Source organism: Lynx rufus, unplaced genomic scaffold (assembly GCF_022079265.1).
Source record: "Lynx rufus isolate CCGP_SWC_20201006 ecotype Redwood Valley unplaced genomic scaffold, mLynRuf1.p SCAF_8, whole genome shotgun sequence".
Taxonomy (NCBI): Eukaryota; Metazoa; Chordata; class Mammalia; order Carnivora; family Felidae; genus Lynx; species Lynx rufus.
In genome coordinates this window covers 86,084,966-86,102,799 of record NW_025814896.1, presented here as the reverse complement: position 1 = coordinate 86,102,799, position 17,834 = coordinate 86,084,966, and the positions used below count along the sequence as shown (strand labels likewise).

General features: G+C 38.5%; 1 protein-coding gene across 3 annotated transcripts in view; it reads right to left on the bottom strand.

Annotated features, from left to right (window-relative positions):
* Positions 1–17,834, bottom strand: part of APLF (aprataxin and PNKP like factor) — a 90,911-nt gene that overhangs the window by 21,726 nt on the left and 51,351 nt on the right. For all 3 annotated transcript variants that reach the window (XM_047069432.1, XM_047069430.1, XM_047069433.1), the window contains exons 7-8: positions 9,032–9,387; positions 8,253–8,378 (exon numbers count right to left, since the gene is read on the bottom strand). In XM_047069432.1, coding sequence (XP_046925388.1) covers positions 8,253–8,378; positions 9,032–9,387 — 482 coding nt within the window. The remainder of the gene's footprint in view (positions 1–8,252; positions 8,379–9,031; positions 9,388–17,834) is intronic.

The window sequence follows — 17,834 nt, the reverse complement described above, 5'->3', positions numbered from 1 at the left end:
CTAGAAAGCAAAAAGAAAAAAAAATCAACCTAGTATTTCACTTGAGAGACTGATTGTTTTTACTTGAGGATAATTCTTATCCTGTTTTGTGAAGGCAAATTTTCAAAGATTAAAAAGCAAACAAAGATGTTTCAGCTTGTAAATTTCATCTCCCAAATGTAGGCTTATCACAGCTCTACTTTCAGAAAACATACACATATAATTTTCTAAATGTAATAATTTCTGGCTGATTTTTGTGGGTTATTTTATGATCTGTGAGACTTCAATATTTTTCTTCTGTGGCTCTAGGAAAAAATCTAGCACGCATTTACATAAAAACTTGCTTTCAAGCAAACTAAATTAGAACATTTTATCATTCTGATACAGTAGGCTTCTATTCCAGCATTGTAAAAGTAAGGAGCCCTGAGACGGTGCCGCTCCTGCCTGAGGTATCACGTCAGCAAAACAACATTTAGATAATGCTCATGTCTCTATAAATGCTCTGCTTGACCAGAAACACAATATATCCAGTCTGCCAATCCCCAAATGCCATACCAACTCTGTCTGGGCTCTATACTTATTTCCTTGTTTCTTCTTACCTCAAATAAGGTTGACTAAGTGGCTCCAGCCAACCAGATATTTTCAATTTTTCTCTTCCTTGTTCTTTATTCTTTATCCTCTAAAAGCTTCCCACCTTCCAACCCATTTTGCAGTTCTCTGAATGGAGACCATCTGCTTCATGAAGTGTTAAATAAAATTTGTTTGTATTACCTAATTGTCTTCTTTAATCATTTTTAATAGCACTAAATGGTATACAGCTTAACAATGATACACTCTTGAAAATCAAGACTGTTAAAGAGTAAATTGCAAAACTAAAGTGATGTTATATTATGATAAATGATATATTTACTACATCGTGTTTTTTGCCTAATAGTAATAATGTGACCAAAAAAAGTATATAAATATATATCATGCTTCAGTAACTAGGCGTGATCCAAAAAATTTTCGTTGATCCAACAAACTTACAATTTCTTCAAAGTACCTTATCTGGAGTTTTTTTTTCCAAGTCCAAAATAATACTTTGCCATTTGAATAAAACATAACCACTACTGGGGCTCCTGGGTGGCTCAATTGGTTAAGCGTTCGACTCTTGGTCTCAGCTCAGGTCTTGATCTCAGGGTTGTGAGTTCAAGTCATGTGCTGGGTGTGGAGTCTACTTAATACTTTAGAAAGCTATGCATTACAATGGTGGAGTCAGGCCATGCCAAGAGAAATGCTGGAGCAGAGGAGAGAAGAAAGAAACTTGGTTTTGATCTCACTGGCTTTGGAGTCTTAGGTAACTCACTTAACCTTTCTTAGTTCCCATTCCCTTATTTGTAAAATAGTAGTCAGAGTAAGCAATCAGATCTAACATTCTCCAAGAGTCTCTCTGTACTGTAATTAAAATTAACAAGGGAAAAAAAAAATCTTCAGATTTTATCTCTAAGTTAAATCAAGACACCAAGCAGCTCAACAGATGAAAAAAATACACTCTGTGAATATATAAATATATTTAGACATAGATCTGGAAGTTTCTATTAGCATATGTGGATCACTGGCATTGGAGTATTTTCTCTTGACTACTCTCTCCTCTGACCTCTCTTAAAGAGACCGATGACATAAAGGCAGCAATTTTTGACACTATTTTTGACAGTATTTGACGTTTGATTATTTTTTTTTTTAATTTTTTTTTTTCAACGTTTATTTATTTTTGGGACAGAGAGAGACAGAGCATGAACGGGGGAGGCGCAGAGAGAGAGGGAGACACAGAATCGGAAGCAGGCTCCAGGCTCTGAGCCATCAGCCCAGAGCCCGACGTGGGGCTCGAACTCACGGACCGCGAGATCGTGACCTGGCTGAAGTCGGGCGCTTAACCGACTGCGCCACCCAGGCGCCCCTACGTTTGATTATTTTTAAGAAGGTTTTGTATTTTATGTTCATTCTTCTCAAGAATAGGCACATTTGGATTTTGAGAAGGATATAGAACATCATCACAGGCCAATACTCTTAAGAAGTAGGAAAAAACTGATAAACTATAAAAATTATTTTTATGAGGGAACTGTGGGAACAATGAGAATTTTGGACTATTTAAATTCCACTGAGAAAAAACCCTTCCAAGGTTATCTGACAATCACTGGCTGTTTTCTTCCCTAGAGGTCTTTACCAATTCTTAGTGTGGGCTGAATAATAAGATTTGAGTCACCTGGAGGAACTCTAGTTGAGAGAAGATAAACGAGTAGAGCTTTTCATGGTCTCACAGGGTTGTCATGACACCTTGAAAACTAAAAGAACCCCAAACACAAGGCTGATTCTTTCTTTAAAAAAAAAAAAAAAAGAATCATTTATTCTTTAAATAATAAGTAAACATTTATTTTATTATTTTTTTTGAGAGACACAGAGAGACAGAGCACAAGCTGGGGAGGGGCAGAGGGAGAAGGAGACACAGAATCCGAAGCAGGCTCTGGGCTGTCAGCACAGAGCCTGACGCGGGGCTCAAACTCACAGAGTGTGAGATCATGATCTGAGCCAAAGTCGGACGCTTAACCGACTGAGCCACCCAGGTGCCCCAAGGCTGATTCTTCCTAAGAAACATTTCCTAAGTTCCTGGGAAGTATGAGAGGTTTAAGGTCTGTGTCTGAAACTTCAAAAAGGCAGAATAAAATCTCTAATTCATGTTGTGCTTCACAGATAAAGTCCCACTAGGGAGAAGGGATTGGCAACAAACACATAACTAGTCTCACCTCAAGAAACATGTCAGAATTTAGGATGCATGGGGTGGTGGTAGCCTAAGTGGCTAAGCTCAAAATCTCCAAAGGGAAGTTTCAGAGCTGAGAAGACAGAAACCTGCTTTTCCATCAAAAGTTTAGAAAAGTTATGCCAAAGGAACAGGGACAAACCAAAGGCAGACTGAGTTTTATTAAAATATCAACCTAGGTATTACTTATCTAAATCTCTAACTGGACAGAGATGACTAGCTCCTACCCAAACAGAGGGGGGCCTTCACTGATGAAAGATAACATGCACAAAATGCAATATCTGCAATTATGAACTTTTTGGATAGGTTTATTAGCAGACTAGACACAAGAGAAGAGAGAATTACTAAACTCTAAGACAATCAATAGCAAATATCCAATCTGAAGCAAAGAAGTGTAAAAAAAAAAAAAAAGAATGGAAATAATAAAACAATGTATAAGAGACATATGGGGCATGCTTAATTAGAGTAGAAGAATGAGACAGGACAGAGAATGGGGCAGAGTAATATCTGAGAAACTAGGTAACAGCTAAGCAGTCTCCTCAAACTAACAAAGACATCAACCTTCAAAAAAGTTCAGTGAACCCCAGATAGGATAAATGTAAAAAAAAAATCATATCTAGAAACACATGAAACTGTTGAAAGTAAAAGCAATGAAGGGAACCTGGGTGGCTCAGTCAGTAGAACATGTGACTCTTGATCAACTTTTAACAGAAGCTATGGATGCAAGAGTCAATGGAACAACATCTTCAAAGTGCTGAAAGAAAACAAAACTGTCAAGCTCAAATTCTACACCCAGTGAAGAGTCATCAATCAAACAATCAATCAATCAGGATATTTTCAGACCCATTAAAGCTGAAAGAATCTTCTTCCATAAGATTTTCACTAAAGAAATATGAAAAGAAGTTCCTAGGACTAAGAAAATTGTCCCAGATAAAAGGATAAAACTTCAGAAATAAATGAAGGCTACCCAAAATGATAAATACGTCAATAAATGGAAGTGAATGCTAATGCTTAAAACTTAAGAAAATAATAGCAATGCCTTACAAGTTGACACATCTAGAGGTGGAAATATATGACAGCAATATTTTTTCAAAAAGGGCAAAAGAGAAAGTAAACGAACTTAAATTGACTCGTAGGATTACTGTTCTCTTTGGGAAGTGGTAAAAGAACCAACTGTATAGTAGACTGTAATAAGTCAATGATGCTTATTAAAATCAAATGTAAGTAATGAAGAAAGAAAAAAAGAATATATAACTAAAAAGTTAATGAAGGAAAAAAAATGGAATGAAAAACACTTGATCAACCCACAAGAGGCCAGGAAAAGAATAAAGGAACAAGGAACATGTGGGACAAGTAGAAAACAAATAGTGAAATGATAAAATTAAACTTAAAAATATCTATAATTAGGGGCACCTGGATGGCTCAGTCAGTTAAGCGTCTGAGTCTTGATTTGGGCTCAGGTCATGATCTCACTGTTGTGTGACTGAGCCATGTGTTGGGCTCTGCCCTGGGTGTGGAGCCTGCTTGAGTCTCTGTCTCCCTCCCTCTCTGCCCCTCCCCTGTTTGAGTGTTCTCTCTCTCTCTCAAAACACACACACACACACACACACACACACACACACACACACACAGCAACTGTATTCAATGTAATTGCACTAGCAATCCACTGAAAATGCAGACTGTCAGACTGGATTAAAAATAAAACCAGTGAACCAATTATATGTCATTTGCAAGAGACAGGCTTTAAATGTAAGGACAGAGGGGGGCACCTGGGTGGCTCAGTTGGTTAGGTGTCCGACTTTGGCTCAGGTCATGATCTCACCATTCGTGAGTTCAAGCCCTGTGTTGGGCTCTGTGCTGACAGCTCAGAGCCTGGAGCCTGTTTCTGATTCTGTGTCTCCCTCTCTCTCTGCCCCTTCTCTGCACATGCTCTGTCTCTCTCAAATAAATAAACATTAAAAATTTTTTTAAAAATAAAATAAAAAGTAAATAAACATAAGGACACAGGTTGAAAGTAGAAGGATGACAAATGACATCACACAAACACTAAGCAATGAAAGCTGGAGTGGCTATATTATATTACACAAAATAGAAGTTCTACTTCTGGTAATGACAAAGGAGATCATATCAGACTAAACCTCCCGCAGGTAACAATTATACTCTGTTAAAAATATAAAAACAATAATCCTGGGCTGCCTGGGTGGTTTGGTTAATTAAGTGTCCGACTCTTAATTCAGTTCAGGTCATGATCTCAGGGTTCATGGGTTCGAGCCCCATGTCGGGCTCTGTGCTGACAGTATGGAGCCTGCTTGGAATTCTCTTTTTCCCCCTCTCTCTTCCTTTCCCTCACTTGCTTGTGCTCTCTCTCTTTCTGTCTCTCTCTCCAAAATTAAATAAATAACCTTAAAAAACAAACAAACAAACAAACCATAATCTTAAGGCAATGGAAAGCTACCAAAAGCAGAGGGGAGTCAATACATGGAAAAAGGGAGAAGCTTGAGTGAGTTTCCCATTTTTATGGCTTTTCCACTGCGGACAGACCACAGGTGGTACATTAATTAAAACTGACAGAATTAAGAGAAGAAATAGACAAACCCACAATTACAGTGGAGATTCTCACATCCTTTTCTCAGTAACTGATAGAACAACTACAGAAAAAAATCAGCAAAGATAACAAATACATGAACAACACTATAACTACCTGTCCAGATTGACACTTACAGAACCTTCCCCCAAATCACAGCATATATAAGTGCACATAATATGTTCAACAAAAACAGACCATATGCTGAGCCAAAACCAAATTTCAATACATTATAAATTCTAAAAAATGTATGACCACAACAAAACTAAATTATAAATTAATAATAATAGTATATCAAGAGCAACCCCTAAACATTTGTAAGTATTAGACAAAGGAGACTTTATAGCAAGAAGCAGTTTAGAGACTAAGAGGGACATGATATTCATAGGACCAGGCAACTTTTACAATTTTTAGAACTGATATCTGATCAAGTCTCTAGCTCTAAATACCAATTATTAGGAAATACAGGAAAACATAATAAATGACAATTTGGTAATGCAGTCAGCAAAATCCAGACAATCAGACACTCCTAAGAAAAAATGGTTAGCTTTCTTCAACAAATACATTCAAGGAAAAAAAAAGGAAGAGGAACCTATTGATTAAATAACTTAAGAAACACGGCTGCCTTTTGCCATATATGGACCTTAACTAGCTCCTAAATCAAAGAAAAAAAAAAAGAGAGGGAGAGAGAGACAGACTATAAGAGAACTGGGATACCTGATAGGATCTAAATGATATTTATTTAATAATGGTGTTGTAGTATATTTTTAGAAAGTCTTTATCTTTTAGTGATATACCCTAAGATACCTATGAATAAAATGGGATGAAAAGATACAACATCAAGGATTTACTTCAAAATAATCTAGGGGTAGGGATAGCAGGTGGAGGAGAGGGAAGTATAGATGCAACAATATTGGCGAATACTAGAAAACAAATTATGGCTTCATTGGAACTTGTTCTACATTTCCCCCACTTATGGATATGAATAAAATTCTATATTACAAAAGTTCCCTAAAATATTCCCTAAAGTTCCCTAAAAAGGAAAAGGAATATCACCATGGCACCATGAGCTGTGAAAGGTATTTTATTCTAAAGATAGATAGATAGACAGACAGACAGACACACATTTCTTCTACAAGTAATCTCACTCAACACTGTTTCATCAGTACTTGGCATTTAATGATTCTTTGGGAAATATCTGTTGAATGAATAAAAGGGAGCAAGGAATTAGTTACTTCAAGGGTGTGTGTGTGTGTCTGTGTGTGCATGTATGCACATGTGTGTACATGCTTGTGTGAAATTTCCCTAATTAATAATGATACTGAGTACTTTTTCATAACTTTATTCACTATTTGGATTTCCTTTTGGACAAAAAGCCTGTACATGTCACTAAGAGAAAAACAGTAGCAATTGGTTAAGTCCTCTTTCTGTACTCTGGATATACACCAACTATCAATTATGTGGTTGCAATTTTTTTTTCTCATTTTGTAGCTTATCTTCACTTAATAGTGTCTACTGATGTATAAAAAAATCTTAATTTTAATGTAGTCAAATAATTAAATGTCTTCCATTTTAGTTATTGCTTTTTTATCTTGTTCTAGAAAACAATTCCTAGTCTGGGACTATGAAATAATGTTTTTACACATATCTTTAAAGCTTTATTGTTTTTTTCTTTCACGTTTTAGTTCTATGATCCATCTGGAATCCAGTTTTTGACTATGGTGTGAATTAGGATTCCAATTTTCTCTCTCTAAATAGATACCCTTATCGCAATAAAATTAATTTTAAACTGTCATACTTTTATCAATGCCTGCAATGCCCCTCTTCATAAATATGTCACCTGCATATGCAGAGGTCTGCAAGATGTTCTGCTGGAATGAAACAAAGCAATTTTCAAATAATAAGGCATAAGCTTTCTGATTTTTCTTTCTAGCCTCAGAGGATTATCCTGCATTCCAACTGAAAACCACAATCATAGAAACAGTAACAACTTCAAATAGAACAGTAGGTTCTGTAAAGTGTTCCAAATTTATCTAAGAAAGATAGCTGTTTGGAATTAAAGCTCTCTAAGATTGGAATCACTACTACTTTCTTTGGTATTTTGATTTATTTCTAGTTCATTCATTCATTAAACAAAGTTGCAGACACAAGGATAAAATAGTCCTTGCTGTTGAGAAACTTAATTGTCTGGAGGAGATGCCATTCCAGTAAAGAAACAAATGCAATCTCATAAGGTAAATTCTACTGTGCATGACACAGACAGGCAAAAGATGCTATGAAAGGAAAAAGGAGAAGGCACTCTTCTATGAGGATCGAGTTTCCTGTGTTGGCAAGAATGGTGGAGTGGCAGGAGTTGAGGAAGGCAGAGATAACATCCTGAATTGATTTATGTCACACTAAGGAGTCTGGATAGAGTGTACAATGGGGTAGCATCGACAGCTTTTCAATTACCTGATTTGCATTTTGGAAAGTTAGAAATGAGGAACAAATTCAGGCACTTACAAGGTTAATAACTTCAACAATTTATGTTTATCTAAAAGAAACATTATAATCCTACTTTTGAACAAAATGAAAAGCTGCTATCTATGGACGTTTAAAAAGTAAAAGGCTTAAAGCATAAGAGACTGTTAAAAACTAAGAACAAACTGAGGGTTAATGGGGGGTGGGAGGGAGGGGAGGGTGGGTGATGGGTATTGAGGAGGGCACCTTTTGGGATGAGCACTGGGTGTTGTATGGAAACCAATTTGTCAATAAATTTCATATATAAAAATAAATAAATAAATAAATAAATAAAAAGTAAAAGGCTTGAAGTGAGAAGTTGCCTGCAATTGCTTCTGAACATAGAACAGAGATTAAGGAGAAAAGGAATACAGCTAACATTTCAAGTGTACATACCTATAGCAAGATGCTCCATAGGGACATTCAGGCCGCTCATCAGCCTCATCTTGACACATGACTTGTATGCCTCCATAATCACTATCTCCAGGGTGACTGAAGTGTTGAAAATGGACAGGATTCTTCCTAGGAGGGTGGCAAATATACAGAAAAAATAATTAATAGGGTATACTAGAGTTCTAGATATACTACAAAAAATAATTTGTAAGATATGGCAGGAAACCAAGCAATACACATCTAATTATTCCAGAAATTGAATCAATGAGCTACATTGTTAAAAACAAAACTCATGACATCTACTCGGTACAGAGCTCTCCTGGTCCCAAAACAAAGTATCATGGTGATTCACAAACACAAGTAGAAAAATATAAAGAAAAAAGCACCAGCAGAATGCCTTAAACACAACTTACAATTCTCTTGATAGTTACATTATATACTACAACTGTTTATGAAGTCATCTTTCTAATATCTAAATAAGACATTACATAAGCAAGTGTTTAGGTCTCGGTGATTAAATTCTCAAGTCTGGACTGCCTAGTTCATGTCCTTGCATTAATCAGCATGTCTACATATGAAACATTTAATTCCCTCACAGTATCTTGAAAGTCTCTAGCAGGATTTGCAGGAATGAATACTGAGACAGTGCAAACCAGTAGAAACATGATAAAGCTCCTAACCTTTAGGCCAATGTATTTTATTAGGCTTTTAACACACATGTACCACATAGCTACATGCTATGGAAACAACAGAATTTCTTGCTACCTGTAATTTCATTTTACCTGTAGCAGTTTGCCCCATACATACAGGATGTCCTCTTGATCTTGTTTTCTTCAGAACCTTGTGGAACTGAATCAGTTGCCTTTGCATGCAAAGTTTCAGGATTGGAGAGATCAGAACTGGACTCAGGAGGAGATCCTTGAGACTCCTCGTGGAAGGACTTGCCCTGGGCAGTCAAGTAACCCTCAGAACAGTCCATCATCTTGCCTTCTTTATCTCGTGTTCCTTTCATAATAATCTTATGTTCAGGAACCTTACCACGTTCCTCTATTGGGATTTCACTTCTCTGTGTATTAGCCTTCTTTTTATTTACTTCTGCATTATTTAATATGATTGCAGAAGATGACTGCGGCATTTCCTAAAAGGTAAATCAGAAAGAAGATACTAGAAATAAATGAAACGTACTTTAAAAGAAATATGTAAACTTAATAAAAGGCATGAAATTGCAAGATTCATTCAATATTATATTTTTTAAACTTCAAGATTCACATTTTAAAATTATTTAAAATGCTCTTTTCCATGTCTCTAATTTGGTAGCTTTAAAACAATCTACAGTTATTAGAAAAGGAATATACAGCTGTATCAAACCTTTACAATTATGTCAAACATTCACTGAAAAATAACCAGAAAAATACAAATGAAACATAAGAGAATACAACTTTGCTTCCAATTGAATATAATCTTTCCCCCCAAAACTACTAGTCTTTTAAATTCCCCATTCAATAATGTGTCATGCTCTTAACTTGAACTGTCTTTATAATTTCTAAGTTATTGCAACACTTTATTTCTGCCCTCTAAATATAATCATGACTTTTTTCCTTTAGCTAAAATAAAACTGCTCCTCCCTCACAGAAAAAATTGGTATGAAGGTATGTCATGAAAGACTGAGAAAATAAATATGACTCCCTTGAAGTGGTCTGAACAAAAGTTTCAGTTTAACCAAAGGGTGTTTTGAACCAAGTAAATATTCTCATTAGCACTGCAGAACCTTTTTAATCTGTACTTACCACCAGAAACATTAAACCTAGTCATATCCTATTAAAAACAACTTTTTAATTACTTATACATCCTGTGGAGTGGAAACATTGTCAGATAAACTTCGGTCTTGCTGGTAACCACTTCTAGGATGTGATGACAACATAACAGGTATATACGAAGGTTCACACCAATTTATAACTAAGGACTCATGTATGCTGGCCTGCCATCTGGAGAAAGCTGGTTTTAATATTACTTAATAGCCAATGGCTCAAATTTCCTGAGAAGATACTAATTAGCATGACTTTTTTGGGACTAATTACTTAAATGTTTTGATAGTCTTTTCTTTTTTAAGAAACATAGTATGTAACTTTAAAATGCAATCCAAACTGACTAAAGACGTTGCAAAAGGAACCTAGTTCTTATGTTTCTTGTATAATAATAAATAACCCATGGGAAAGGCAATTGTTTGGGTACCTCTTGGAGCTGACCCTCAGCTGGTGGCATTCATGCCACACCTGTCTATAACACACACTCTTTTCTCCCAAGCTGCTCAGTTACAACCCAATCTCCTCTCCCTCCAGTACAGGACCAACTGACAAATGCCAGGGACTAGAACTCTGGGGTGGGAATGGGGCAATCCTGCCCCACCTCCCCACTTGGCAGTTCCCCACTGGGTCAACTCACCAATTTTCTTTCTCCCCGTTTAAGTAGAAGTAGGGCAGGTTAGCAGATGTTCAATAAAATGCCAGTCTCTTATTTCCTGTTGGCATCTCTAAATTCCACAATGAATTCTCTTGCACTTTGGGTTTTCAAAAGAGAGAACATAACGTCTCCCTACAAACACAGCACTCCCTAAATCTTAAAATTTTCTGGCCTCTCAGTTCTGTTTGTATAAAGCCTGGGGGTTGGGTAGTGAACACTTCTCAAATCTTTCAATAAGCTTCACAAGGAAAGGCCTGGCTACCACTGCTGGGGGCTCCTTTCAAACATGAGATACCTACACTTAGTACTTTTGTCCCCAGCTCTGGGCCTCAGCAGCAGTTCTCAGATGATAGAGGGGAAAAAATCCCACTCAACATCCTGTCAGTCATGATAGGGAAAAAAAAGGACACAACTGGGGAAGTAGTTAAATAAATTAGAATCCATTTTTACCATGAAACACCGTGCAGAGGTGGAAAATGAATAGATCTCTCTATATATGTATCTAAGGATTTTTAAATTAAAAATTAAATATATGTACACACACACACACATATATATATGTATATATATATATATTATGATTCCATTTAGCTTTAAAAAAAAACCTATATACCTATGTGTATACTTACTTGTACAAATCAAAATAAAAGGTTTAGAAGGATACAAACCAAAATATTAGTAAGGCCAATGGGACTGAAGGATAAGGCAAATCAAGATTTTCACTTTATACTCCACATGCTCTGACATTCTATTTTCTGACAATAGCATGTATTTTTTGCCATTTAAAAAATAAAAAACAAACCAAAGAAAATGAAATATAAGATATAAAATGTTTAACATTATTTCAACTGTCCCTACTGTTTCTTAAAATAAATCTTCACAAGGAATAAGTTTAACATGATAATTTATTCTAAAAGAAAAAGGAGTGATAAAGACACAGATATCAATACTATGGATCAGGTGTTCTCAAATATATTTGAAGAGGCACAAAAGCTGGAATTCATAATGTTCTTTATGGAACTTCATGAAATATTGATACTCAGTAGACTTTTGGCATTCAAGAATTTAACATTCATGATTTCAATTATTTATAAATGATCCCCAAAATCCATTACATGCAGTAATTTGTAAGTTTGCTGAGACACAAATTCAACCTGTGCCAGTTACAGAGCTCAGGAGCCAGAGTCACTGAACTGGCAGGGGAGGGGATAGGAAAGATGGAAGGTACTCTGTACTCGGAAGAAGCAGAAGAAAGGCAGAGAGGTCCATGTGTTATAAGAACTCACACTGCTTATTTCTTAGATTTGATGAAAATATGAAGAATGAAATGTGGGAGGCTGAAGATTCATGATAGAGAACCCAGGTTCCCTTTGCTATAAAAATATACACTAGAGGCCTCAGGGATCAAGGAGCATGGAGTTAGTGTAAGGTGATCTTGGACTGGGAGGTGGCTGGAATGTACTATTAAGGCTATTAAAATAGTCTTGTTAATCCAGCATGCCCTCCCTTGCCCCTAAACCATCTGAAGTTTTAATGTACCAGAAGAGACAGGATAAAGAACTTCTTACCAATTCAAGTTCATTGAGGTAATTTGCTACCCTTGGAAAGAATGTCTGTATTAAGTTGCCTTAAAAGTCCTGCATTAGTCTTATTAGCACCCATATACTAAGGATTCAAAAATCCCAGCCTCCAGAGGCACCTGGGTGGCTCAATCGGTTAAGCATCTAACTCTTTATTTCACCTCAGGTTATGACCTCACACTTCATGAGTTTGAGTGCTACATTGGGCTCTGTGCTGACAGTGCAGAGCCTGCTTGGGATTCTCTCTTTCTCTTTCTCTTTCTCTTTCTCTTTCTCTTTCTCTTTCTCTCTCTCTCTCTCTCTCCGCCCTCCCCACCCCCCCCCCCGGTCATTCTCTGTCTCAAAAAAAAAAAAAAAAAAAAGTCCCAATCTCCAGTCCCGCATTCATTCTTGAACTTCAAACTTATACTCAACCACTAGCTAGACATTGCTTCCTCAATATCCTACATACTTTGAACTCAAAATGTCAAAAGTGAAATCCTTCCCTGAATTCTGTACCCAAGATTCTGCCAACAAGACTTCTCCATCTATTCTAGCCAGAAACTTGGAAGTCTGTCTTTCACTCCTTTCCCTCACTCTGCCCAGATCCAAGCAACAAGTCCTGCAGTTTTGTTTCTTAAAGATTTCTCTAACCCAACGGCTTTGTGTCATCCTTAATGCTACTAACCTCGGTCACATTCTCTTAATTTCTTGACTGAGATGTCCTGATCTCCTCCCTCATCCCCGTGTCTTTTATTTTGTTCTCTTTCCATCTCTCCTCTAAAGAGCTGCCAGGATTATCTTCGTGGCCAAAAACATTTTAAGGTCCTCCCTCTGCAACTGGTCCCCACTGCCAGCTCCAACCTCATCCCACATTGTTGCTCAGCTTTACCTGAGAATTCTAAGAACAACAGTTCCCAGCATACTATTTGTACCCTCTTTGCTCCTGCACCTGCTACCCATCTACTTGGATGGAGTCCTACCTCTACCTCTTCTGCACCTGGTTCATGCCTACTCCTCTTCTGTTAAGATTCAACTCAGATCACTTATGCGAGGATCCCTTCCCTAGAAGTTGGCTTAGGCAGTCCACAAGGCCCCCAGAAAAATCAATGTGGTGTCACGTTATTTCATGATTTTGAAGTATGTCCCCCACAAGACTATGAACTACTTACCAGCTATCTTACTCACTTTTTATCCTACATTCCTTGCATATAACAGAAAGACTGCTCGTGTAATGATTATTAGAAAGGTCTTTGAAGTAAAAGATCATATTTTGATTATCAGTTTAGCCATTTCTTAACTCTTGAATATGAACAAGTTGATTTAAATTCTCAGAGTCTTGGAGCACGTGAGTGGCTCAGTCAGTTGAGTGTCCAACTTCAGCTCAGGTCATGATATCACGGTTCACAAGTTCGAGCCCCATGTTGGGCTCTGCGCTGACAGCTCAGAACCTGGAGCCTGGTTTGGATTCTGTGTCTCCGTCTCTCTCTGCCCCTCCCCTGCTCACACTTAGTCTCTCTCAAAAATAAATAAAAACATTAAAAAAAATAGAGTAAAATAAACTCTCAGAGTTTCAGGTCTCTTGATCTGTATACTGGGGATATTATCAATCAACTTTCCAGGATTTTCTAAAAATTAAATGAAATAAGTATATCTTAATGGTGGGTCTAGCCCATAATTAGGGCTCAATAAATGCTTGTGTGTATGTGTGTGTGTAAGTTGTTTTTATCAATGGCATTATCAATGCCATTATATTACCACTATTTGTTTAATGAGTGCTTAGTGAATAAATGAATGAATAAAAAGATGTTTCTGTGGGGCTCATCAGAGCCATGCCATAAATGGCATTATATGGCTAGTCAGAAGCAAAGGATATAGGATTTTTTGATGTACTAAACCAGTATCAAGGAGTTCTGGGGAATATAGCCTTACTTAAGACATGGCTGCACAATAAGAGTTATATTCTTCATCTCCCCTGCTATTTTCGTAAAGAAATAGGAGTAAGACTCCACAGCAGGCATCTGTATACAGAGAAATGAAATACCTAACAGCCAGCATACTCACGTCAGCAATTATTAGCACAGGGGAAGCTGCATATACATACAGAACAGGCAGTGAAACCAGAAATGGCTCTCACTGCCAAAGCCTCCACCTCCATATATTCCTATACTCTAAATGCACTGTTTCCAAGTCTGCTTCCAAATAACACAGATATAACAGAACTCTCTCCTTAGTGCTGATTTTTACCTCCTCCGTGAAACAGACTTTCATTTCAGTCTATTAGACAGCTTTCAGAGATATGCTACCACTGCCTCACTGCAAGCAGCTACTCCCTTCCCTCCCCCAACTGTCAAACCTACTCCTCTGTTGTGTTGAGAACATTTTCAATACCTTCTCCTCAATATGCTGTTAAGTCATCTGGTTCTGTTAGTTCTCTCTCCAAAATGTGTCTCCTATCCCTCACTCCTTTCTGGTCCCAATGCCACCATTCTAGCTCAGGCCTTCATTCCCTATGGCGTCCCATGGCAGATTCTTAGGAGGTTCCCACCTCCATCTTACATACCATTGCTATAGCCATCTTCCTGACCATCTTACTCTCCTTCTCAAAGTCTCTGAGGCCATACAATACAGTCCTGATTCCTATTCAGTCTGGTGTCAAGCGCCATCCTGATTTGTTCCCCAGTCTACTGCAGTGGCTTCCTCCCCTTATCCCGCCCACCCACATCCACACACACGTCCATGCAAGCATGCAGGTGACACTCCAGTGTAAGTGTACACTAACGGGATGCACACGCTTCCCTCCTTCCGTGCCTCTGCTCACACTGTGCCGTTCACTGACACTTCTTGCTGTCATGCCCACTTGCTAGCATGCCAGCCATCTTTCAACACCTAATACAAAATCTCCTTCAAAGAGATTAAATAAGCATCTTTCTCCTCCCCCCAAACATACACCTTCCCCCAAACAAACTGTAATATAAGCAGCCAAGCCAAGGTATCTAATGTGCTCAAGACAAATGAAGATAGTTTCAAAATACCACCCCACCCCCCCAACCAGCTTTCAAGAATAAACAACCTATTTTTGGTAATGCCTTAAAGACTTTATTGAATACTTGGACCTTTCGATATTCTGGATGACTTTTTAAAAAATTCTTTCTGAGTAACCCTGACTGCAGTCTTCAAGTTGGCAGGAAAAATGATACATCCAAACTACCAATAGGCCTACATTACACTCTATGATCAATTGTTCAGATTCACATTTTCTGAGATAAACACTTGCCAAATTGTTGGTTTTGCCAAATAAATCACTAAAGCATCCTGATAGGGCAGAATAGCCTTTATCTTCAGGATGCTCTAAATTGGGTATTTTTGTTCTCTTTATATCTCTTTAATATCTTACCGCCTGAATGGACTTCTGGGATGCTCAGGGTTAACTGGCGAAGACTCCCACTGTGACTTAGGAACTTGTGACCCCTGTAGCTAGACCGAGAGGTCAATATCATTCCACCTGCTGTATCACCTATTACTATCAGTCCCAAGGCTCAAATAAGGGCATATTACTAGAAGTACTCAAAGATTTAAATGTGAAAGTTAGATTTGGGTCAGACAAATATGGTTGGGGGGGGGTGGAAATGGAGGTAAGATTACATTATCGTAAATTGTTAGCTTAATATGCCACATTCTACGATGTCTAGTCAAGCCTATCAAACAGAAAAGGAGATGGGATTCAATGTGGGAGCCCTAACTCAGATTAAAAGGAATAGACAGCAGTTAGGTGGAGTACACTCAGACCTCTTGGTCTTTCTGGAACTCATGTGAAACAGCAGTCAGTAGAGCAAGGTGCAGACTGAGGAGTCTGGCTCTAAGCCAAAACTCTATATGTGATCTTTCAAGTGCAAGTTTAGACAATCACAAGGCTTTGACTGGCAGGCCTAATGGGGGAAGCTGCCCTCCCCACATCAGACATGGTACACAGCCAGTATGCTACAGTTTCCTGGAAGGAGCTGTAAGCAAGGACTCAAGCCGTGCTGGACCAGCCATACTTATGGGACATTCGTTGCCCAGGTGCCTCCATCCAGAGGTCTCTTTGGAGAGGTGTGGGGGGGAAGGGGGTGATTGGCTAAGGCCCGGAGAGGTGTGTGGGGGAAGGGGGTGATTGGCTAAGGCCCTTCTCTGGGATCTCCACTGAGATCTCCCTATGGGGGGCCTTGGCTGAGGCACAGGCACTTTTCTCTACTTTGACTCTGTACCTTTCCACTCCTAGCTCTTCCTCTTCTTCCTGCTGGTCTAGAAAAAGGCAGAAGCCTCTGGTTCAGGGCTCCTCAGCAGTTAGAAGATTCTCCATACCTTCTTCTACCTGACCCTTGCCAAGTGCCATTCCTTGGGACAAAATGGAACACTGGGAAGCTGACAACTCATTCCCCCCTTTGCTTGCATCGTCGCACTAAGTGAAGAAAGGCTTGAGTCACTTTCAGTTCGGCTCTTTGTCCTAATTGACCACCTTGACACCTAACTGCTCAATAGAGGCCAAGTCAAAACAAGAGAATCCCCTCTAGATACACTGAAATTCTGAAAGCCCTTTCTTCCTCACATCTGCTCTTTCACCTTATGGTATAACCCAAGTGTTCCCAAGTGTTCCAAATCTCATTTGTTAGGCTGATCTCGACCAACTTAAAAACTACCAGTTTTCCTCCTCTCTGAATTTATCCAGATCTAACTATAGTATCCCCCCCGCAAAAAAAATACAATGCCTAGTATTTATTTCTTTCTCAACCCCCTTTCCTCCATCTGTCTGATAATGAGTGCATATATGACTCAGAAAGGGGTAATTAAACTACTTCATCTCCCCAACCACTATGAAGGGCCTAAGTGGAGATTTCATGATCCAAGTCCCTAGAACTTAACACAGAAGAAACCACAGAGAAACTCTCATTTTTCCTCTTCAGCTGAAAAATTAGACGACACGAGCCTGGAGCTACCAGTGACCATGTCATACTCCAGGTGAAACAAGCCTGCTGACAACAGTGAAAAACGATTCAAGAGGTAAAGATGGGAAAACCACAGACCAACATGATTGTGATCAAGCCCCTTGTCCCAGCTGGTCTTTATGATCCATAGTTCTTGGTATTTTCCTTTCCATTCTGGAAACTGAGTTATTCCTCATCTTTGTGTGACAGTCATCAAAGATGACTGCCAACAATTCCTTCCATCCTTTTATCCATTAAGCAGAGGAGTCCTTATCCCCTCCCCTTGAATCTAGGCTGGTGGTAACTTGCTCTGACCAAAATAACGCAGCAGAAATGACACTGCACCAGTTCCAAATGTAGGCCTTAAGAGAAGGATGCTTCTACTTTCACTCCCTTGGAAACCAGCCGTCAGGTAAAGATGCTCAGCCTAGATTACTTAATCATTAAGTGGAGAAAGGGAGGCCCAGCCAGCAGCCAGTCATTCAGTCAACCATTGTGGAAGCACTATTCATGCAAGTAGAGCCATTTTGGATGTTCCAGCCGCTGCTAAGTTCCCAGCTGAAAGCAGCCCAGCTCAACACCAAAAAGGTGTCACAAAAGAA